This window comes from Schistocerca americana, chromosome 3, assembly GCF_021461395.2.
Source record: "Schistocerca americana isolate TAMUIC-IGC-003095 chromosome 3, iqSchAmer2.1, whole genome shotgun sequence".
NCBI lineage: Eukaryota > Metazoa > Arthropoda > Insecta > Orthoptera > Acrididae > Schistocerca > Schistocerca americana.
In genome coordinates, this window is record NC_060121.1 from 182,816,721 (window position 1) to 182,842,486 (window position 25,766).

The 25,766-nt window shown below is 42.8% G+C and overlaps 1 protein-coding gene across 1 annotated transcript in view; it reads left to right on the forward strand.

The window, feature by feature from the left end:
* Window positions 1–250: 250 nt before the first annotated feature.
* Window positions 251–25,766, forward strand: part of LOC124605381 — a 112,535-nt gene continuing 87,019 nt past the window's right edge. Inside the window, exon 1 of the mRNA XM_047137021.1 lies at window positions 251–652. Coding sequence (XP_046992977.1) covers window positions 345–652 — 308 coding nt within the window. The 5' untranslated portion in view covers window positions 251–344. The remainder of the gene's footprint in view (window positions 653–25,766) is intronic.

Sequence of the window (25,766 nt, forward strand, 5' to 3'; positions counted from 1 at the left end):
GATAAATGCGTATTTTAAATCTTGAGATTAAATTTTAACAGGCAAATTTTAAGTATAGCGAGCAGCTGTTGTTAACTTGCGATCGACACTACCTGCTTTTCTGCTACAGATTTTATATTAGGTTTAGATAAGAATACATTTCCTTGTTTGTTATAAAATATTCTCTTTAGTTTAGAATGAAGACGACAGCGTAATATTCATGCTTTTGCAGCAGTGTGAACTAAGATATTACTAACTGTTGGATCTATTTCCGTCGCTCAATCATCAATGCGGGCAGTATTTGTGTTTTGGTTGACACCGCGAGAAGTGTGACCATAGCAAAGTAGTTTTGCGGTTGACACAAAATGATTAATGATGTGCCATGCTTGACGTACATGGCACTGTACATTCTATCGTTTCACGTACTTCAAAGTAATTCGAGAACGTCAACTCTATGGAAACTAAATGCAGAAGAAGGAAAAATAATGGAAGCAAGTCATTTTCCTGGGATTGTTACATTACCTGACGTTAACAGCGATTCGCGGATCGCTGACAGTGACCGGATATTTAACATTATTACGTCAACAATACATTTTGGAAAATCGTGGACTAAACAGAGCATGGAGTATTACTGCACAGATTGTCAAGGAATGAATTATGCCCCTAATGATATGTAAGTCCTATACTCCTCTATAACATTTTTAGTTGTTTTTCGTAGAGCTATTGTACCTGTGACATTTATGGTGCTTATAGGGTTGGATTTGGACGTGCTTCGCTGGTATGTTGTTCTAGCACTAAAGAAGTTCACCGAATACGAGCAACCCCCTGTTACTAGCCACACAGCCCGTCTGTGTGTGTCCAATCTGACACTACCAGAACCGAAATCTAGGAGAAACTAGTGTGTGACATGCTACGTCATTGCTGTTTGTTTATTCGTTAGATACAGTCTTTTAAAGAGTACCGACAGGTGGTCGCTGGCCTGGAACTAAGTTTGTAATCAAAGAAGCTGTGGACTGCATATGTTAAACGCTAACGACTAGCTATCATTGATGTTAATAGTCTCGGGCTATCATTACAGTCTTTCAGGGACCGTATGTGAAAGATGTTGGTGAGCAAGATTTGCATCTGTTGTCTAACATTTTATTGTAATCACCACAGCTTTACGTCTGTGACTTGCAAAATCTTTCATTATGCTCCTTCTTTTAAGAGAGAAAAGCTTCTGAAGAAAGCAGTTTAGAGTACTTATACACAAAAATTAGCCAAATCATGGTGAAACAAAACACTGCATACATCACAAATAGCACAATAAAGTACTCCAGCATGCCACGAAAAGCTAAAAAGTACCTATTTATTCTTTATAGTAGAACATTTATCATAGAACAATAGTATCATGTAAGAATGGAGGCTTATTTACTCTGAGCATTGCTTCTTGGCATGTAAATAAAAGGTACAGATGTTTTTAAAATCTAGACAACCAGATAGTTTTTTTTTTTTAAATGACAGTTGGCTAATAGGGCTTGTTTTAGTAATTTATCTTGTATGTATAAGGGTCCTCAGTCTCTCTGTTTACAGGGGTTGGACAAAAATGTGGAAGCATGAGAAACTCAACATATTATTGTGCCTAATACAGTGTAGAAAACGTCCAGCCATCCTGATTTAGGTTTTCCATGATTTCCCTAAATCGCTCCAGGCAAATGCTGGGACGGTTCCTTTGAAAGGGCATGGCTGACTTCCTTCCCCGTCCTCCCTAATCCGACGAGACAGATGACCTCACTGTCTGGTCTCCTCCCCCAAACAATCCGACCCAGTATAGTAAACATGGCATTCAGAACAACTTCCAGCCATCTCAGAATGGCTAAATACAGGCCCTGTATAGCTTTCAAGAGAATTTTATACCATTCTTCCTGCAAAATACTACCAAGTTCAGGTAACGATGATGGAGGTGGACGGTGATCTGGTACTATTCACTCCAAAGCAGACCACAAAGGCTCATTAATGCTGATATCTTGCTGCCTTTGGTGGCCACGAGAGATGCAACAATTCATCCTTGTGCTCACAAAACTAGTCCAAGACAATGTGAACTGTGTAAATAGGGGCCGGCCGAAGTGGCCGTGCGGTTAAAGGCGCTGCAGTCTGGAACCGCAAGACCGCTACGGTCGCAGGTTCGAGTCCTGCCTCGGGCACGGATGTTTGTGATGTCCTTAGGCTAGTTAGGTTTAACTAGTTCTAAGTTCTAGGGGACTAATGACCTCAGCAGTTGAGTCCCATAGTGCTCAGAGCCATTTTTTTTGTGTAAATATGGGTGCTGTCATCTTGGAACACAGCATCACCATTGGGGAACAAGTATTGTACCATGGGACAAAAATCATCAGGCAGAATGGTCACACAATGCTTGGTAGTAATAGGACCTTCCAGAATAATCACGGGCCCCATGGATTACCGTGATATGGCTGCCCAAATTTTCATTGAACCCCCACCATATTTCACTCTTGCGATGTAATCTCGACCAGAGGTAGGAAGCCATGTGAAACAACACACATCCAACCAAATGACTTTCTTTCGTGACTCCATAGTCCAGATTTTATGGCATTGATTCCATATTTTCCTGTTACAGGCATTTCATTGCTGATGAATGGACTTTGAATTCCAGTTCACTCAGCAATTCCCTGCTAATGGAGCTCCTTTCGTGTTGTTTTGGTAGTGACAGTGAGAGGGTTCACAAGTACAACATTGAGTTCTGCAGGTGCCGTCCTTGTCAAATATAACAGTGTAACCTGTAGACTTGGCTACAGTCTGCACTTATGTTCAAGCATGCATTTTCTGCACTGGATCCATATTTTTGTTTTCGTCAAAGACCACATCCTGGATTGAGTGGAGTCTAGATAAAACTCATTTTTGTATATTTTTTTGTAGTTGTGAAAATAACACTTTAGTTGACACTTGTTTTCATTTGTAGCAACAAATGTTTTCAGAAGAAAAGCAACTTGATGCTTAACTGAAGCCTATGATACTGCTTCACCAACTTACAATAAAACTGTAACTTTTCAATGTGATAGTCCTTGGGATGTTTCAGGGATCAATATGTCAGCACAACTAAGATTTTGTATCTATATTTGGTGGTGTCACCTACTCACAACCAGTTTGTCACCTTATAACTTAACCTAACGCATGCTATGCCTCAGTATGTCACCACAAACTACATTAGAAAAAGTGATACAGACACCAAAAAAATATGGGCAATGTTCGGTTCTCTTCTGTTTTCATATGTATGACATCACAACATCATTATGCCATATGACTAAGTTGACATCCAGTATCAGTAGTTTCAATTGACCCCAGTGGGGAAGTTAGTGGCTGACCTTTGAAGCTGAACATATTCAAATAATGCAGTACAGACTTACTAAAAGTCAAAACCGATTGTGATACCATTTATGTAACGTGAGGTTGAAAAATATAATCAAATAATTTTAGTAATTTGATGAAAGGATAGATCACTACTCTCTCTCTCTCTCTCTCTCTCTCTCTCTCTCTCTCTCTCTCTCTCTCTCTCTCTCTCTCTCTCGGGAGAGAACACAGTGACAGAGTAGTCGCAGAGAGAGAGAGAGAGAGAGAGAGAGAGAGAGAGAGAGAGAGAGAGAGAGAGAGAGAGAAGCTCAACTAGAACATGACCACTCTCTCTGGCCTCATTGGCTGGACTTTTGTTGACTACTCTGTCACTGTGTTCCACTAAGGCAGTCTACCTAGTCTGTTTATATTCTGAAGAGGTCTTTCTATGACATTGACATATCTACTTTACGTAGTATTGTTATTGCTTTGCTGAATAAGAACTTGGTGACCTTAGTTGTTTTACTCCAGAGTGCAATTCTGTAAGAGTGTAGAGAATTAAAGTTTTCAAGAGAAGCCAGTATGCTGGTCTTAAAATGAACGAACTGAGAGATGTCATTTGGCATGTGTTGGTATGAAGTCAATGTGTATGTAGAAATCTTACTTACCTTCTTTTGTTTGGTGGTGGGGGGGGGATTCATCTGTTTTCCCAAAACTTAAATGCATCTTGATTTCTTTGTATAAACACATCCTCTTGTTTTTTTCTGATGAGAATATGATTCCATCCTTGTAAAAGGGTGCCATTACTGTGTTTGTTTCCCTAGTGTAATTTTGTGATCCACCTGACTGAAGGCCTTTTTAGCATCGCAGAACACTACCAGAAGGGTAGTTCTCGTTATGTCACTCTGTAGAGTGTCTTTCTTTGAGAAGAAATGAACAACTTATACTTCAAAAGATGAATCAGTTTTCTGCTGTAACCCATGTTACTAAAAAAGAATTGAAACAAGTGAAAGAAGTTAAATGGGCTTGTAATTATTGGTGTCACTTTTTTGTGTGAAATTATTTGTCCTGAAAGGCTGTATTTAAGTGTAGAAAAATTTCAGTATTTCGCTGATTATGTTTTTGTTGTCCTTTTCAAATGCGCCTGTATATCGTAGTCGCATATTAAAATCAAATGGAGTACATTCAGAGTTTTATATGATGGTCTATGCTAATGTTTTGGTGTTCTTCTAATGCACCTAGGAAAGTTAACTTTGACTGCTAACAAATAGGAAGGAAAAATAAAGAAAAGAAAAGGAAAAAAAAAGAAAATCTAAGACTGTAATAATCTTAAAAGTATACAGTCATAGCCAGAATGGTTTCAGTATTGGCAGCATAACAACCTTTTTTTTTTTTAAAGAAAAGTTTTATTTCAGTTTCCCAGTGCTTCTGATTAATAATTATTTATTGACTATAAGTTCTAGTCTAAATATTATCTTCAGGTAGGCCCCTACATTAAAGTTATGTACAACAGATACTTGAAGATCAAAACTAAATATGTGTAAAGTATTATTTATCAGCTGTTCTCTGCAGTTGAAATTGACTCTTTCAAATATTTGAGCCACGAGACACCAACTGCACTAAATGTAGGGCTAATGATTTTTGTTACTTTTGTAATTGTTAAAATTTTAAACTGACAAGGATTTGAATTTTTGAGGCCAGTGCCTGTCGGTATTTACAAATAGCCTCTACTAAAGTCATTATGTATTTGTGTTTGTGTCTGAGCAGGTGCTATGTTTACTGCCACTGTGTGGAATTAATAGAGTAGATGCTGATGTATGATTATTTTATTCACATAATGTATATCACAGCCAATACTGGGAACAAAGCTCCTATTGCCTTACTAGTTTTATTTGACTGTTGCTTGATAACGTCCTAGACTGATTTTTTTTTTTGTCTTGAAGTATATTGTTCTTTACTTTCTTGATAACAAACTGTAAGATCTGGCAATAGTTGTGTTGTAATGAGCTTTAACTCTTCATTTCAGCTTGTTCTCAGAACTAGGTGGAGATTTCTTTTTATGATACAAGGTACTTTAATACCACATGTTATCTATCCTTGGCCTCTGCTTCTGTTTACTTTTTTCTGCTTATGTTTTATGGAAAAAATTACTCCAAGTGCTGAATAAGTACTAGTATATCCCAGAAAATTTGATTATTTTTTATTAATACTGCTTGCTTAGTAAATGTCTTCCCATTGTTCTTCTCAAATGTTTTCTCTAAACATCGTTATTGAGTCATTGTTTGTTTTTCTGTTGCATGTTTTTGTTCTTTCATGAAATGAGCATAATAGTTGGGTGCATATTGTTGTCAGTATTAAACCGTAATTGTACATCACAATCACCGAGCAAAACCGTTATTTTTCAATAGCTGTTGCCTTGACATTCAATCAATGCAGTGGGAACTCTATTGTGTGAAAATAAACTGAAGCAGCTTATGAGTGTGGTAGTGCTGCTTCATACTCCCCATCCACCCTTTGTTGTTGTTGTTGTTTGAAACTTACGTTATTGGCATTGCCATTCCTAATTTTGATATGAGTTCTCGTAGCCAAGATATGTCCAATATTTAATGCACTTTCCATTATAAATACCTAAAACTACAAGGTAAATTCAGAAGCACTATATTACATAATATACAAAACTCGGAAAAGTATTTTGATGGATATTATGCACATATATGGTGCATAACGCAGAAGGTCGCACCGTTTTAGTAGTGGCCCAGGAATGGCACTGCCTGGAGTCGAAGTCTGGACCAACAGTGAGGAGCAAGAGCAGGTGGAAGGCGCGGTATTGCCTGTCTGGACTGGGCGGGTAGGCAGACGTTTCCCCTTCACATTCCAGTAGTGGCAGAATTCACAGTAAGAATGCCTGGCTGACACACAGGACGCGCTGGGTGTTGGTCTGGCGTGCCGAACATGATGTACTCAGCTGGGCTAGCTTTTAAATGCTGGTTCCTTGCACTGAATTTGCTGAAGGACTGCATTTATGGGCCACTGTGAACCATCTAGAACAGGGCAATGACGGGTCTGGCATAATTTTCGACGACGCAGAACTCAATTGAGTCAGAGTGGCTTCTCAAAGGCTGGCCGCAGGGCATTGATGCCCAGGACGATGTCGCGGAAGTCTTGCTGCTGAGGGCTGCTGATCAAGCAGGAACAATGGCTGGCTGTAGCCGATGTCCGTGTCTTGTGGCCTAATTTCGGCGCTCGTGGTCAATCAACACAGGAGCCAATTGCGCATTTCAGTGACCAGCATTTGCTCTCTGTCTGCGGGCTTGTTACAGTTCTGGTTTCTGACTTCTGCTTCAAGTTCTCCTATAATTTTGTTTCGTACAGTATTCACAAACCTTGTAGAACCCGGGGCTTAAGATTTTTGTATATCTAATAACCAATATTTTCTTTTGTGTTTATATAATCATCTTGTCATCATCTAAATGCTTCTGTTCAGTTTTAATGATTTTAAGTGACATTCATATATGCATAACACATGTGCCGAGTCTCACTCACTCATTTATTTTCCTTTATTGAGAGACGATGTCGGCATTTTTTAACCATTGCCGTAGTAGGGTGGCTAGGGTGCTTCAGGGATACAGGTAGTTGTACTGCAGTTGCAGTTTCATCCACATTTGGGGGGGGGGGTGTCTGGTATCTTTTAGAGGGGCCAGGCACAAATATGATTCCCAAAAAAGGCAACAGTCTTTTTAATAGTTGGGTAATAATGGTCTATATGATTGACTGACCTAACTTTGCAAATTGGCCAAGGTGGCCTTGCAAGTTTGGTACTGTGGGAACAAGGGGAAGACACAACTATTATTTTTTCAGAAGTCATGGATGGCTTAATGATGATATCCTCTTGGGTGAGATATTCTGGAGGTAAAGTAGTCTCACATTCAAATCTCCAGGCAGCAACTGCTCAGAAAGATATCATAATAAGGATAAGCAAAACTGGTCAGAGCATGGAAAATTAAAGAGTCCTTAATTGGATATAATTTAAAGAGGGAAGTAAATAGGTTGAAATTCAGTGAAGTGGTAGCTACTGAAGTACGGTGGCCAGAGGATCGAGACCTCTGGTCAGGTGAGAACAGAGCTATAAATACTAAATCAAATAGGGGCAGTACAAGATTTTGTTTGAGTAAGGAAGTAGAAATTTTGGTGAGATATTGTGAAGAGCATGGTGAACACACAGTCATAGGTGAGAGACAGACTCACAGCTAACACCCACCACAGTAGTAAAATATTATATGCTAACTCCACAAATGATTCTTGAAAGAATGTGCAATTAGATACATGAAGTTATTCAGATTATGATTCTGGACTGGAATTAGATAGTAGAAAAAGGAAGAGAAGAAGAGAAGGAAAAATTGTGGAATAGGGGGCAAAGAGTGAAAGAGAAAGCCTTCAGGTAGAATGCTACACACAGCACCTTTTCACAATTGCAAACATCTGGTTTAGGTGTCATGAATTGTGTAAGACAGAGCAGACACCATAAGGTTTCAAATAGATTATTTAGTGGGAAGACAGTTTTACTCCATATTTTAAATGGTAAAACATTTTTAGTGTTGATGTAGACTCTGACTAACATACAAATTATGAACTGCAGATTAATACTGAAGAAACAGCAGAAAAGTATGTGATGAAGTAGATGGAACCTGAGTAACTTAAAAAACCAGAAAATCAGACTTTTGAAGGGAGCATTAGGCAACAAATGACTGAAACAGGGGAAAGGAATACGCCAGAAAACTGTTGTGTGGCCGAAGCTTGCTTGTTTAGCAGTCTTTCCAATGTGCTTGTCTGTGACTCAGCATCTCCACTATATGGTGGGTAGCAATTCATCCTTTTCATAACATTGCCATTGTTCCATCCTGGATTTTCCATTGCTTGATATACTGAATTGAATTGACAAAATGAGAAACTATAAAAATGAAGTAGGCAAAAGGCATACAGGCACCTAAATATAAGATTGAAAGAAAGTGCAGAATGGCAAAGCAGGAATAGCTAGTGAAGAAATGATAAGCTTTAGAACTGCACTTCACTATGAGAAAGGCAGTTTCTGTCTATAGAATAATTCTTGGAAGAAAGCAGAAGTAGCTTCATAAATATCAAGAGTGCAGATGGCAAGCCAGTACTAAGGAAATAAGGGAATGCTGAAAAGTGGAAGGAATATATAGAAGAGCTATACAAAGGAGACAAACTCAGAAGACAATATTACAGAAAGATTGATACGGTAAAAGATAAGATACAGCAAACAAAATTTGACATTGAAAGATCTAAAACAAGGCATCAGGAATAGATGACACCACGTCCAAATCTATAAACTTGAGGGAACCAGTTATGGTTAAACTATTCTGTGTGGTAGTAAAGATATATGATGAAGACGAAATACACGCAGACTTTGAGGAGAATGTAATAATCACAATTCCTAACGTCAAAAAGACAGGAACGGAAAGCTGTTAATATTACCATACTATCAATTTAATAAGTCATGAATGCGAAATACTGACATGAACAATTTATAGAAAAGTGGTGTAATTGGTAGAAGCCAACCTTGGGGAAGATCAGGTTGGGTTTTGGTTAAACATAGAAACATACAAAGCAGTACTGACACTATGACTTGACTAAAAAGTGCTGGGTAACAAAATGTCTTAAATTTAGTGTAAACGCAAAGATATATTCCTTATCATAGAAAACTTAGCCCTTGTGTGTCTACAGATACAATGATGATGTGTAAGGGCAGTATACTTAATTGCACAACAGTTTTATAAGCATTATATCAGTTCTGCACATTTTGGATTGTGGCATAATGTACTCCAGGAAGATATCTGCAGTTTCAGCACCAACAGTGTGAGAGATTTTCACTTTTTCCCTCTCCCATGACCTCTTCTTCATCACTTTCATCATAAATTTCCTGTACACTTTTTGTCGTCTCTTCATCTTTTATAGTTTGGCCATAAATAGTTTCTCGTCTAGCATTATATGCAACAGCAATTGATTTCTGCTGAGAGGTTCAGTTCAACTTATTTCCAATTTCAAGTTTCCACTTGAGGTCTGCATAATGTTTTCTTTTAGAAGCTGTGATACTGAAGCATAAATAAAGCCACAATTTCAAGCATGTATAGCTTTGTTTAACATTGTAATTAACAACATTGTTGCACTGAACAATTCATTATTGTACGTGTCATTTCTGCTTGAGCTACTAGAGGCTAGATATGGGCCGGAAAACTGAAAGGCCGGACCAATGAGAGCTGGATTAATGAGATTTTAGTGTACATAAATTAAAGAAAGGCATACCTGTTCCTAGAGAGGACCACAAAAACTCTCTTTTAACATATTGCGGTAACATTCGCCATCCACTGTTAATGAGTTTTTAGCGTCATCTTCAGAGAAGTATGATCCCGTTACACACTCAGCTGAAGTACGCTTGCTGATGAGCTCACCATTTAGCATCCTAGCACACTACTCACACCTACCAAATGCCGTGCCACACACTCACTCATTATGGATGTAAACGCTTCTCTGTAACTACACAAGGGTTTTCTGTATGTCCTAGTCCTGCAGTTTTGCTTGTTTATGAAACCTTCCAATAAAGAGTGCACCTAATCAGTGAACATTATTTTCATGTGTGTCAGTTAGATTTTATTGACCCAAAGGTGCATACTTTCTTTCAGAATTCAGTGTGCTAGTTCTGGGAATATCCAGTTGCTTTGAATATCAGCAAATAGGTTTCACTGGACTTACTGCAACATTATCACTCACAGGGCTAATGTTTACCACAGAATGACAACATGAGGATGTCCCAAGGGTTTATTATCCACAAACGAATGTTCTTCTCAGTTTATTAATGACTCTAATATTAGTCAACATCTTTGGTTCCTTAGGTTGATCAAATATTCCACAGAGCTGGCAAACAGTCTCTGCACAACATTCACCAAATTTTTAATATGTTTTAAATACGTCAACATGCTGTTCTGCCAAGGAGCAGAAAACGGATGGAGATCAAGCAACATTCTGTACTTCTAACTCAATGGAACAGAAATTATGGACATTTCAATGTCTTTATAGTTCATCCATTACTACAGGGGAGCATAAATAATTTCAGAACAAATGTGGAGGAGTTAAAACTGCTGTTACTGGAAAGACTCCCTATGTTTGTGTCTCCTATAAATAAATTTTAAACATATTGACACCTTTGTGCTCAGGGGATACAGGCTCCACTGAAAGATGAACTGAGTTGGAACTGGGCTAAAGATGGAGTGGCCATCTTTTTGAATGGCACTTACAAGTTCCCTTCCTTTCTGAACAGCCATTGAGGCAGTCAGTATAAAAGTGCACATTCTGCATGAAATTACACTTTACAATGTTTATCTCGCCTCCACGACAACAACATATGGATATCTGTGAGGACGCCAGATGAACCCATGACTCCTGAAGAGGGCAGCATCCTTTTCAATAGTTGTAGGGGAAACAGTCTGGATGATTGAATGATCTGGCCTTGTCACATTAGCCAACATGACCTTGCTGTGCAGGTACTATGAATGGCTGAAAGCTAGAGGAAATGGTAGCTGTTTTGTTTTCCTGCCTGTGGATATGGTGCTCTACAGTATGGCTTAATGATGATGGCATCCTCTTGGATAAAATATTCTAGAGGTAATAGCTACCCCCCCCCCCCCCCCCCCATTTGCATCTCTGGGCGGAGTGTGCTTAGGATTAGTCCCCAATAGGCTAAAATTAATTAATTAATTAATAATAGTAGTAGATATGACACACAACAAATACAGAAAATACAAGATGAATTTTCTAAGAATAATACACGCAATTTCTTTCAAACATTCAGAACTACAGTAACAAGATATAAACCACCGACACTCTGCTTCAAAGATGAAAAAGGAAATCTGATCACCAACGTGGAACAAAATTGCCAACACCTAGCGAACTACTTTGAAACGCTGCTAAGCTGCAAAAGACCTGATGAAACCTTGACATTTGAGAAGCCTAAGAATAAGCTACCAGACTCTGAACCACCTAATAAAGAAGAAATTAAAGAGATCTTGAAAGGATTGAAAAACAATAAAGCATCTGGTAAAGATTCGTTAGTCGCGGAACTACTGAAATACGCAGGAGAAAACTTAATAAATAATTTCGAGGCGCTGTTTGAAGAGATTTGGAATACAGAGAAGATTCCGGAGGAATGGAAGACAGCATTGATTCATCCGTTACATAAGAAGGGTGCCAAGACAAATGCAAATAACTACAGAGGTATCTCATTGTTATCAGTGGCCTATAAGATCCTATCCAAGGCACTACAAAACAGGATCGAAAATCAGGTAGAGAAAGAACTGGGTGAATATCAGGCTGGGTTTAGAAAAGGAAGATCATGCAGTGAACAGATATTCAGTCTACTCTCCATAATACAACTTCGCGCACGCACATCGAAAAATCTAGTAATTACATTCATAGACTTCAAAAAAGCATATGATTCTATTGATAGACCAACTCTGATTAACACATTAGAAGAATTTGGGATTGATGATAAAAGCAGAAGTCTAATCCAGGAAACCCTTACGGGAACAAAATCGCAAGTGAAGTTTTTGGGTAGATTGTCACAACCGTTTGTAATTGGAACAGGTGTTAGACCAGGGGATGGGCTCTCCCCGCTGTTGTTTAACATTGTCCTTGAAAAAGTGGTCAGGGAATGGAGAAAGAAGATGGCAGAAGCTGGAGTGAAAAATGGGATAACGTTAGGAAGAAATAAAACAAAAATTGAATGTCTGGCATTTGCTGATGACATGGCAATATTGGCAGATGACATCGAAACAGCAAAGATTCAGATAGAAATGCTGCATGAGATCGCTGAGAAGACAGGTCTACAAATATCGTATAAAAAGACAGAACTGATGATACAGGACAAAACAGACCCAACACAGACATTGCAAACTAAATATGGAATAATTAAGAGAGTTCATAAATTTAAGTATCTAGGGGAATGGATTACACCGACAGGGTTACCAAATGTTTCACTACAGGAAAGAGCAATAAAGATGGAAACGGCATACCAGCTATGCCGAAATGTATACAATAAAAAGTCGATCTCCATCAATGCCAAGCTCAGGCACTACAATGCGGTAATAAAACCAGAAAGTTTGTATGCGATTGAATGCATCCCACTGAACAGAAAACGTCTGTTGGAGAAATTGGAAATAAAAGAGAGAAAAATACTGAGAAAGATCTTAGGACCTAAAAAGGATGGACAGGATTATAAATTGCGATCCAATAAAGAGTTATACGAGAAAATTGAAAAACTGACAACATCCTTTAAAAACTGAGTTTCTATGGGCATGTCAAAAGAATGGCACCAGAAAGAACGGCAAAGAAAATCCTGGAATACATGGAAAGCAGAAAGACACAAATTAACTGGCTGAAAGAAGTAAAAGAAGACATTGCAGAAATGAACATTATACCAGAGACAGTTTACAACAGAATGGAATATAGGAATGCCATCAACAAAATATAGGGATTCAAAGACCGAACGCAATCAAAGAAGACGGGAACAACCTGGTCGCAAGAACGTAAAGAAGCCCACTCAGAAAAAATGAAGAAGTACTGGGAAGAACGCAAGAAAAAGCACAAGAAATGACTGATGCTTAGCGTAGTCCAAAGTTGACTGTAACGAATAATAATAATAATAATAATAATAGTAGTAGTAGTGGTAGTAGTAGTCTGTGGCTCAGAATGTGGAATATTGGATCCCTTAATCAGGTAGGAAGGTCAGAGAATTTAAAAAGGGGAATGAATAGGTTGATGTTAGATATAGTGCAAATTAGTAAAGTGTGGTGGCAGGAAAAACAGAACTCCTGGTGTGGTCAGATCAGTACATGGTTATCAACACAAAATCAGATAGAGGGTAGTGTAGGAGTAGGCCTAATAACGATAAGAAGATAGGAATGCAGGTAATTTACTATGACAAAATTGTTAAGGCTTTCATGGCCACTTGTTGACAAACTGCCTATTGGCTTCTGTCTCGGGCTCTTCAGCTGACGTTCGTCTAGTGATTTTACTGACATTTTGCCAGCTTTAAAACAGTCATTCTTCCCATTCTCCATATGTGAATGAAACGGGAAGAAACCCTAATAACTCATTCAGTATGACGTACCCTCTGCCTCGCATCTCACGGTTGTTTGCAGAATATAGATGTAGGGAGCAAGATGAGATCATACCAAGTTTCACTCACTTCTCAAAGATATGGAAAGCCATATGGGAAGATATCGGAAACATTTCTGGGCACCAATAACAGCAGTAATGAAGTGGGAATGTCCCCAGCCTATACCTGGAGACATCATGTAGGTAGTGGCAGAATGCTTCAATTTGATCACTGCCACTGAAAACTAGGATCCAGCTTTTTGCCACCTTGGCTATTAATGAAAAAGGGTGGTTGGAATTCTTATTCCAACAAACCAAAAATTCCAACTGTCCCTTTTCGGTATGGAAGATGTGTTGTGTATTGTCTTGATCAAGGAGACTGTACCTGGTAAGAATTGAATCCAGTCAATCATGTTATAGTATCATGAAAATGATGCAAACAAAATCTTCATAACTCTTTTTAATAAAATTTGGCTGATTGGAGACTTTCCCTCACGGAGACAGGCGATTGTAGTTCCCCTCCTGAAACCTAGGAGAACTGCATGTTGCCCTGTAGTTATCGTAGCTTGGCCCTTACTAGTTGTGTAGAAAGACCACCAGAATGCATGGTCAGAAGCATGTGACCTGGATCCTAGAGTCACAGGAACTTACATGGTCACTTCCAGTGAGAATCTGAGAAGTATTGCTCAAGCCTCGACTTCATCACCCTGTTGGAAGCAGGAATACAACAATCTTTCCTATGTAGGCAACATGCCAATGATATATTCTTCAAACTTGAGAGGCTCTGTAACATAACTTGGGGGTATAACATCCTGGAACAGCTCCACAAATGCGGTTTTGGATGTTGCTACTCATATTCAGACAGTCCTTTCTGTCTAAATTTTTTAATATAAGGTCAGCAATACTCTTTCAGAAAGATTTGAGGAGGAGTTTGGTGTTCTTTAGGGATCTCTCAGCAACTCAGTTTTCTGTAGCCAACAGTGCTACGATCACAGTTGAGGTCTCTCATTCAGTATTCGTTGTTTATGGATGGCTTTGCCACATTCTGTTTCTTCCCCAGTCTTGCAATGACTACTCCTCAACTATGGCTAAAGATAACATATTTGGAGAAATGTGTTTGTCTTAAATAATTACCAATGCCCTTTTAACCCAACTGCTCTTAAAATGAGGGATGCTGTTCTCATTTTTTTTATGTTCAGCAAGATTTCAGAGTCTTATATTTGATACGAGGCTGAGATGGTTACCACACCTCAAGAGTATAAAGACCTAAAGCCATTAAATATATTAGAACACCTCAGCCATAGGCCGTGTGAAGCAGACTGATCATGTCTGCTCGAGTTTTACAATGCCTTTGTGCAGTCCCACCTTGATAACAATTAGAAAACTAGTCTACTTTGTGCATTTTCATTTGCTTATAATGTCAGACATTACATTTTGGGGTAACTCTTCCCATTCATAAATGATGATGAAGTCCCATACTCCTTGACAGAGCGCAGGGGATGATGCGGGAGACACGCACCGCTGTACTAGGCAAGATCCTAGCGGAGGTGGTTTGCCATTGCCTTCCTCCGACCATAATGGGGACGGACGGAAGGAAGAAAGGAAGGAAGGAATTTGCAGCTTTCACTCGGATAATACTAGTGGAAATCAAATCTCCATTTGGATACAATGCCTTGATTCTTATGCAGTAAGGTGTGCAGTATTCTGCTGCATCATTTCCAATATGCTACCATAAAAATTAAAAAATTTCAGCAGTAATCCTTCACTTGAAGCAGGAGCTTCACTTGAACCGGACTGCATTATTGTGCTACGTCGAGGTTGGTGTCATTCACCATCATGATTAATAAGAAGACCCAGAATTAATTTAGTTTGATCAGCTTACAGAAGGAATTTTACCTCAAACTGTGTTTTTAATTCCATGTTTTACACACCTGTCCAGCCAAGTGTGTTAGTATGCCATTTCCAGGACATGGGGAGATGAGCTTGACAGTGATCAAGTCTGCTTCGTGGATTGACGATGAGTGCTGGTGAGCCAGCTGCCTAGATGTGGTGTTTAGGCATTTTCACATGCCCAACTAGGTAAATATTGGGATGTTACAATATCCTTCCTCAGATAAAATTTTTGCGGGCATTTAGAAAACATTCTCTGAATTGCAGTTAGGATTAGCTACAGAGACAGGCAGATGGGGCACATAGATTCCATACAGGGGAGGAGGGGGTTGAATAAGATACTGCTAATCCCAAACTCCAGCAGCATCCATGTTTTACAAAATTTTATCTATGTTGTATTTTACATTAGTTACCTGTGGAGGAAATTCCACTGGATGCTCTAAATATCCTATCAATATTTAGTTATCTAATCCATTCAGGGTGTATGATGCTTAATTATATGCACTCTTGAAACTGGTGGAAGAGATGAGATGTATTCACATGCACACCAGGTTATCCATCACATCTACCCTGCAGAAAAACATATCCAGATGGTCCATGACACCCTTTTTCATCAAGACATAGGATAAGGTGGTGTCATTCTGTTGGGTACCAGGGAATGTGGAATTCACGGTAATGAAGGGGTAACTACACCTGTATGAAAAATATTATTTTCCAGTGTGCTGCTCCTGTACATACAGGGTGCTACAAAAAGGTACGGCCAAACTTTCAGGAAACATTCCTCACACACAAATAAAGAGATGATGTTATGTGGACATGTGCCCAGAAACGCTTAATTTCCATGTTAGAGCTCATTTTAGTTTCTTCAGTATGCACTGTACTTCCTCGATTCACCGCCAGTTGGCCCAATTGAAGGAAGGTAATGTTGACTTTGGTGCTTGTGTTGACATGCGACTCATTGCCCTACAGTACTAGCATCAAGCACATCAGTACGTAGCATCAACAGGTTAGTGTTCATCACGAACGTGGTTTTGCAGTCAGTGCAATGTTCACAAATGCGGAGTTGGCAGATGCCCATTTGATGTATGGATTAGCACGGGGCAATAGCCGTGGCGTGGTACGTTTGTATCGAGACAGATTTCCAGAACGAAGGTGTCCCGACAGGAAGACGTTCGAAGCAATTGATCGGTGTCTTAGGGAGCATGGAACATTCCAGCCTATGACTCGCGACTGGGGAAGACCTAGAATGACGAGGACACCTGCAATTGACGATAACCCTAATGTCAGCGTCAGAGAAGTTGCTGCTGTACAAGGTAACGTTGACCACGTCACTGTATGGAGAGTGCTACGGGAGAACCAGTTGTTTCCGTACCATATACAGCGTATGCAGGCACTATCAGCAGCTGATTGGCCTCCACAGGTACACTTCTGCGAATGGTTCATCCAACAATGTGTCAATCCTCATTTCAGTGCAAATGTTCTCTTTACGGATGAGGCTTCATTCCAACATGATAAAATTGTAAATTTTCACAATCAACACGTGTGGGCTGACGAGAATTGGCACGCAATTGTGCAATCACGTCATCAACACAGATTTTATGTGAACGTTTGGGCAGGCATTGTTGGTGATGTCTTGATTAGGCCCCATGTTCTTCTACCTACGCTCAATGGAGCACGTTATCTTGATTTCATACGGGATACTCTACCTGTGCTGCTAGAAGATGTGCCTTTACAAGTACGACACAACATGTGGTTCATGCATGATGGAGCTCCTGCACATTTCAGTCGAAGTGTTCGTACGCTTCTCAACAACAGATTCGGTGACCGATGGATTGGTAGAGGCGGACCAATTCCATGGCCTTCACGCTCTCCTGACCTCAACCCTCTTGACTTTCATTTATGGGGGCGCTTGAAAGCTCTTGTCTACGCAACCCCGGTACCAAATGTAGAGACTGTTCGTGCTCGTATTGTGGACGGCTGTGATACAATACGCCATTCTCCAGGGCTGCATCAGGGATTCCATGCGAGGGAGGGTGGATGCATGTATCCTCGCTAACGGAGGACATTTTGAACATTTCCTGTAACAAAGTGTTTGAAGTCACGCTGGTACGTTCTGTTGCTGTGTGTTTCCATTCCATGATTGATGTGATTTGAAGAGAAGTAATAAAATGAGCTCTAACATGGAAAGTAAGTGTTTCCGGACACATGCCCATATAACATATTTTCTTTCTTTATGTGTGAGGAATGTTTCCTGAAAGTTTGGCCGTACCTTTTTGTAACACCCTGTATAGTCACCTCTGTGTTGAGATACAGTATCAAGAAGTAGTTGCTAGAGTTTGGAATCGCCAACAAATCTGATCAATGAAACAACAAAAGATCCTCCTCCTTCTGACAACTGAGGTGGGAGGAAGTACTTATAATGCACCTCCAGATAGGGCACTGTCCTCTGACACACAGATTCCTCCTCCAGTGCACCTGTGTGCAATGCTGTTCACCACATTTTAACAAAACGTGTTTTATATCAATATATAAGGGCAGCAACTGGTTTACCAGCTTATCTGCCCTCCTTTTTAGGTGACAAGAAGGGAATGTAGTTAGTGTAATGTCTAACCTTTTACATATGTTATTAGGTAGAAGGTTTTAATACGTTTCCATTGTGGCTGGTTCATCATCTTTTTCCCAGTGATGAATCAATCACAATTCCCTGGTACAGCATTTTAGCTATTGTTGTTTTTGTAGTCTATGTATTGTAACTATGGTTTTTACAAATTCATTGGAGACCTAGCCTTAAATATTTTCTGCTTCCATGTGAAAGTATGAATATGAGTGCATCAGAGTAAGACTTTATTAATTTTACCTTTTGAAACATAATTTTAAACATGTTAGCCACAATTTATTGATTAGGTACACTAATAATCTTTTTCAAAAATTATATTTATAGGAAAATGTTGAACATGTTGCAAAGAGACACCATACAAGACATTCTGGTAACTCTATTTTTATTACTGCTATAGTTTTTGGGATTCTCATCAGTTGATATGAATAATAAATGAATGAAAAGATGAAAGCACTTAAGATACTTCCTTGTAAGACTGTAACTGGCCAGTTTAGTGTGTTACAGAAATTTCGGGGCACTGATTATGTGGAAGCAGCTACAACTACGTAGGGAACTGTGGTGTGAAACTATATCTCAGCCTTTTGAGGACAGGTCACTACATAATTATATGCTACTGTGTAGCTCTCACGATCCAATTCTCCCCCTGCGGGTCCGGGGTAAGAATAGGCCCGAGGTATTCCTGCCTGTCGTAAGAGGCGACTAAAAGGAGTTTCAACCGTTTCGGCCTTCCATGTGATGGTCCCCCTTGGGGTTCGACCTCCATTTTTCAAAATTCTACAGAAATACGAGCCTTTTGGGGAAGGACGCCTTACGTGGTGTACCATTGGTCCTCAGTGCACTAAGACCTTGGCACTCGGCATTGTAACGGCGTTGTCACCATACCCACTATTCCTCAAATTGGGCCTAAACACCTGATGGGTTGTACAAGTTACGCCCATAGTGCGTCCCCATCTGCACCTACGATCATGATGGACTTTCCATGGCACCCGAAATCCAGCACGGTAGCCAGCCCGTTGTGGTGGGGTCGTCATGTACCCTCTAGGTTGTAGCCCCCTGACAACACAGGGATCGTGCTGCCGATACCTGAGCTGCATCCTCCCCATGTCGGCCAAGGAGTAGATGCCCGTCTCCTTGGGGCATCAGGACTCCCGGCAACGGTCATCCTGCCAGGTGGCCCTTGCTGAGGCTGGGTGGCGCCTGTGGGGAGAGCCCCTGGTCGGAGTGGGTGGTATCGGGGCGGACGTTTCGCAGATGAAACGTCAACACGTATCAGGTCGCTCTGCAGCAGAGTCTTTCAAAAGGAAAGGTACTGTCTCTGGTTCTGGTTCTCCTGCCCTTTCCCCCTTGGCCACTCCCTGGGAGGAGGGACAGGCCCGCCAGCTTGGGGCGAAGTACTTCCCCCGCTATTTGGTCTGTTCTCGAACCGATAGGGGGACGTTGGCCACCTCCAAGCCCATGTTCTTTGTTCAGCACATCGAGGACATCTTCGGGGAAATCGAGGCTCTCAGTAAGATGCGTTTGGGGTCCGTTCTTATAAAGACCACCTCCGCCACACAGTCGGCGGCGCTCCAGGCGTGCGACCGACTAGGGGACATCCCAGTATCCATTGTCCCGCATCTGGCACTGAATAGGACGCAGGGGGTTATTTTTCATCGGGACCTCCAGCTGCAATCTGATGAGGAGCTCAGGGCCAACCTGGAGTGCCGAGACGTGCATTTCGTCCAGCGAGTCCAGTGCGGCCCCAAAACCCGTCGCATCGACACCGGGGCCTTTATCCTCGCCTTCGAGGGGGACGTTCTCCCGTAGAAGGTAAAGGTGATGTGCTACCGGTGCGACGTGCGACCTTACGTCCCGCCTCCTATGCGCTGTTTTCGGTATTTGCGCTTTGGGCACATGTCGTCACGGTGTGAGGCTGAGCCCCTTTGTGGCGATTGTGGACGTCCCCTTCGTGAGGAACATACATGCACCCCACCACCTCGGTGCGTTAATTGTCCTGGCATCCACTCGCCTAGATCCTTAGACTGCCTCGTGTATCAGAAGGAGAAGAAGATTCAAGAACTCAAAACTTTGGATCGTCTCTCTTATTCTGAGGCCAGAAGAAGTATGACCGCCTCCATCCCGTGACATTGACCACTTCGTTTGCCTCAGTCGTGTTCACTCCTTCCACGGTATCCTCACCCCTATCCTGTCCCCCCTCCGCCTCCTCCCCCCATCCGGGGTCTATGCCTCCGCCTCCCAAATCCCTCCCTTCCAAATCCTCCTCCCCCGCGGCCCCCGCCCCCTCTGCCCCAGGGGCCACCCTTCCTCCGCCTGAGAAGCGATCCTCTTCTCAGGCGTCCATCGGGGAAACGTTCCGGACCCCAGCTTCCGAGGTCCGGCGTTCCAAAACGGACCCCGCGCGTGAGGACCTTCTTCGGGTCCAGCCCACCATCCCTGTGCCTCCTCGGACTTCCAAGAAGGCCTCCAAGAAGTAGTCTCTATCCCCCTCTCCACCCCGGTGCGTTTCGTCTGACGCTCCATCTGTGAGTCGCTGCTCCCGGCCGTCCTCAGTTTTGCCGGGACGCCCTGCTGCCAGGCGCTCAGCTGGCCTCTCGTCAGCAAATGATGCTGTCCCTCCTACACAACCCGGGACAGCGGCTGCAGCTGGCGACGACTCGATGGAACAGGATCCGCCTCCCGCCGGTTGTAGCGTTGTTCCCTCGAAACCTGGCCCTCTGCGGCCGTCGAGGTGACCAGCTCTTCCCCCGTCTCGTTCCCCCTCTTTTTTGACTAGCGATGGCCTTGTTACATTGGAACATAAGAGGTATTCGATCTAATTGGGAGGAATTACAACTGCTCCTTCACCTGCACTGTCCGCTCGTCCTTGGTCTCCGGGAAACCAAGTTGTGCCCGATTGACCGTATTGCCTTTACCCACTATACCTCGGAGCGGTATGACCTCACCCCTGTGGACAGTATCCCAGCTCATGGTGGGGTCATGTTGCTCGTTCGGGACGATGTCTATTACCATCCCATCCCATTGACCACCCCAGTCCAAGCAATAGCTGTCCGTATTACTCTTTCTGCTTTTACTTTTTCAGTTTGTACCAACTACACTCCATCGTCATCCGCAGTTAGTCGGGCTGACATGATGCACCTGATTGTTCAGCTTCCTCCGCCGTTTTTATTGTTTGGCGACTTCAATGCCCATCATCCCCTTTGGGGCTCTCCTGCATCCTGTCAAAGAGGCTCACTCTTGGCGGACGTCTTCAACCATCTCAATCTTGTCTGCCTCAATACTGGCGCCCCGACTTTCCTCTCGGACTCTACTCATACCTACTCCCACTTGGACCTCTCGATCTGTTCTACCACTCTTGCCCGTCGGTTCGAGTGGTATGTCCTTTCTGACACCTATTCGAGCGACCACTTCCCCTGTGTCGTTCGTCTCCTGCACCACACCCCATCCCCACGTCCTTCGAGCTGGAACATATCGAAAGCTGACTGGGGACTTCACTCCTCCCTGGCGACCTTTCCGGACCACGATTTTCTCAGTTGTGACAGTCAGGTCGAATACCTCACGGCTGTTATCATCAATGCTGCCGAACGTTCCATTCCTCGTACTACCTCTTCTTCACGTCGCATTTCCATCCCCTGGTGGAACGAGGCTTGTAGAGACGCTATCCGTCCTCGACGACGTGCTTTATGCACCTTTCGCCGCCATCCTACGTTGGCGAATTGTATTGGATACAAAAGACTCTGAGCGCAATGCCGTAGAGTCATCAAAGACAGCAAAAAAGCTTGTTGGGCCTCTCTCACCAGCTCTTTTAACAGTTTTACTCCCTCTTCTGTCGTTTGGGGTGGCCTGCACCGGCTGTCGGGCATTAAGGCCCACTCCTTGGTACCTGGCCTGACCTCAGGTAATGAGGTCCTCGTTGATCCTGTGGCTGTCTCCAACGCCTTTGGCTGGTTTTTTGCGGAGGTTTCAAGCTCCGCCCATTACCACCCTGCCGTCCTTCCCAGGAAAGAGGCAGAAGAGGCTTGGCGACCTTCCTTCCACTCGCTGAATCTGGAAACTTATAATGCCCCCTTTACTATGCGGGAACTCGAACGTGCGCTTGCACTGTCCCGGTCCTCTGCTCCGGGGCCAGATGCCATTCACGTTAAGATGCTGGTACACCTTTCTCCAGCGGGCAAAAGCTTCCTTCTTCGTACCTACAATCGTGTCTGGACCGAAGGTCAGGTCCCCAGGCGTTGGCGTGACGCCATCGTTGTTCCTATACCCAAACCCGGGAAAGATAGACACCTTCCTTCTAGTTACCACCCCATTTCTCTTACAAGCTGTGTCTGTAAGGTGATGGAGCGCATGGTTCATGCTCGGTTATTCTGGATTCTTGAATCTCGACGGCTACTTACCAATGTCCAATGCGGCTTTCGTCGCCGCCGCTCCACTGTTGACCACCTTGTGACCTTGTCGACATTCATCATGAACAACTTTTTGCGAAGGCACCAAACGGTAGCCGTGTTCTTCGATTTGGAGAAGGCTTATGATATCTGTTGGAGAGGAGGTATCCTCCGCACTATGCACAGGTGGGGCCTACGCGGTCGCCTGCCCCTTTTTATTGATTCCTTTTTAATGGATCGAAAGTTTAGGGTACGTGTGGGTTCCGTATTGTCCGACGTCTTCCTCCAGGAGAACGGAGTGCCTCAGGGCTCCGTCTTGAGCGTAGCCCTTTTTGCCATCGCGATCAATCCAATTGTGGATTGCATTCCACCTAATGTCTCAGGCTCTCTCTTTGTCGATGACTTCGCGATCTACTGCAGTGCCCAGAGAACATGCCTCCTGGAGCGCTGCCTTCAGCGTTGTCTAGACAGCCTATACTCATGGAGCGTGGCAAATGGCTTTCGGTTCTCTGAAGAGAAGACGGTTTGTATCAACTTTTGGCGATATAAAGCGTTCCTTCCGCCATCCTTACATCTCGGTCCCGTTGTTCTCCCATTCGTGGAAACAACTAAGTTTCTAGGGTTCACATTGGCCAGGAAACTTTGTTGGTCTCCACATGTCTCTTATTTGGTGGCCCGTTGTACACGTTCCCTTAATGTCCTCAGAGTTCTTAGTGGTTCATCTTGGGGAGTGGATCGCACTGTCCTGCTTCGCTCGTATCGGTCCATAGTCCGATCGAAGCTGGATTATGGGAGCTTCAGCTACTCATCTGCTCGGTCATCCCTCTTACGCCGTCTCAACTCCATCCACCATCGGGGGTTACCTCTTGCGACCGGAGCCTTCTACACTAGTCCTGTCGAGAGTCTTTATGCTGAAGCTGCCGAATTACCATTGACCTACCTGCGCGACGTACTGCTGTGTCGGTATGCCTGCCGGCTGTTGTCTATGCCCGACCACCCCTCTTATCAGTCCTTCTTCGCCGATTCTGTCGACCGTCAGTACGGGTTGTATGTGTCTGCCCTGCTGCTCCCCGGAGTCCGCTTCCGTCGCCTGCTTCGACAATTGGATTTTGCCCTCCCTACCACCTTCAGAGAGGGTGAGAGCCCGACACCACCTTGGCTCCAGGCTCCGGTTCATATTTATCTCGACCTCAGCTCACTCCCGAAGGAGGGTACTCCGGCTGCAGTGTATTGCTCACGGTTTGTCGAACTTCGTGCTCGACTTGCCGGTCACACCTTTATTTACACCGATGGCTCCAAAACTGACGATGGTGTCGGCTGTGCCTTTGTCGTCGGGACCGCCACCTTTAAATACCGGCTCCTCGACCAATGTTCCAGCTTTACGGCCGAGCTTTTTGCAGTCCATCAGGCCGTTCAGTATGCCCGCCGCCACCGCCATTCATCGTATGTACTCTGCTCTGACTCACTCAGTGCTCTTCAGAGCCTTGGAGCTCCCTATCCGGTCCATCCCTTGGTTCAACGGATCCAGCAGTCCCTCCATTCTTTCGCTGATAATGGTTCTCCTGTCAGCTTTTTGTGGGTTCCCGGACATGTAGGAGTGCCTGGGAATGAGGCTGCAGATGCTGCAGCCAAGGCTGCAGTCCTCCTGCCTCGGCCAGCCTCCCATTGTGTCCCGTCATCTGACGTTCGTGGGGTTGTTTGTAAGAGGCTTGTGTCGTTGTGGTGGGATGCTTGGTCATCCCTCCAAGGAAACAAGCTCCGGGCAGTAAAACCGCTCCCAACTGCTTGGACAACCTCCTCCCGACCATCTCAGCGAGAAGATGTCATTCTGACCAGGTTGCGGATTGGGCATTGCCGGTTTAGCCACCGCTACCTGCTCTCTGGTGACCCAGCCCTGCAGTGCCCTTGTGGTCAGGCATTAACAGTGTGCCATGTTTTATTGTCGTGTTCCCGCTTTAGTCAATCTCGTGTTGTCCTGTCCCTGCCATCTACTTTACCGGATATTTTAGCTGATGACGCTCGAGCAGCTGCTCATGTTCTGCGTTTTATAACTTTGACTGGCTTGTCCAAAGACATCTAACTTTTTTACTTATTTTATCTGCATCTTTGTCAGGACTTTCTGGTGAGTCCGTCTCCCCTTGAGTTTTACTAGATTCCATGTGCTCTAACAACTGTGACTGGGCGCTAATGACCTCAGTAGTTGAGCGCCCTTAGACCCCACAAAAAAAAAAAAAAAAAATCCAATTCGAAGCCTCAACTTGTCATTGGCTCCTCCCTTTCTTTCGAAACCTGACACACCTAATCATTTCAGTATACACTCTGCTTGGAGTAAAGGATTTTGGTTACTCTTTAACAGTCCTGAGGCTTGGATACATCAAAATCCTCTGCTGTAACCTTTCTTTCCGATAGACCAGTCTCACAGCACAGTAAGAGTCCATCTATAGGGGCTAGAAGGAAAGAGGAGCAGCTTGTGACAGGTTGAAGAATCGAGTTTGTAAGACACACTCAGATGGCACATTGGTAATTCATTATCAACAAAAGGCACTACTTGGCATAGAGTAGAATACTTCGTTCACAACTAAACAGGACTCTTCAGAAGAAAGATTACATTCCAGTCACGAAAGATTATCAAATTAATTTAGGGAAGTGGTGTTCAGTATGGATAGTAAAAATCTACTGTTGCCTCAACTGTGTTTTCCGAGTGCCATAAAAAACATTTGAGAGCCTACAGAGTTATGTAGTCCCTTTTTCCATCCCTGAGTAAAATATGAAAGAGTGGAGCTAATAGTGATAAAATGTACCTTTCAATATTTACAGCTATACTCTGCAAAGCACTGTGAAGTGCACTGCAATGCGCACTTCTCATTGTACCAGTTATTAGTGCTTCTTCCCATTCAATTCACATACACAGCATGAGAAGAATATTTGCTTAAACGCCTCTGTGCGCACTTAACTTAAAAAATATATTTAAATATAATAAAAAGTAAAGAATGTCAGTGAAAATAGGATACCAAATCATCACAACTAGGAATTGATTAGCAATGTATTTAAGGAACCATTTTAGATTCATCCATTAGTGTGCTTGGAGAAACCTCTTCTGATGCCATGAATATTTGATGACATCTGCAAACTTTCATATAGAGTTCACTCCAATTACGTGTTGGTAAAGTGGCTGAATAGAATTTTCTGCATATGAGCCATCACCCATCATAGCCAAAATTTAGTATGTACAATTTTGTACTGGTCAAAACATTATTTCATACTCATAGAACAGGATGAAAGCTCAAGAAATAAAACAAAATTATGGAAATTTTGGGGTGTATAAATCAACATTGCCTTATGCTATGGATGCTCATAAACCTATGATTTCCAGGAGTTTTTTTGTCTGTGTTTGATTCCTGATTTTA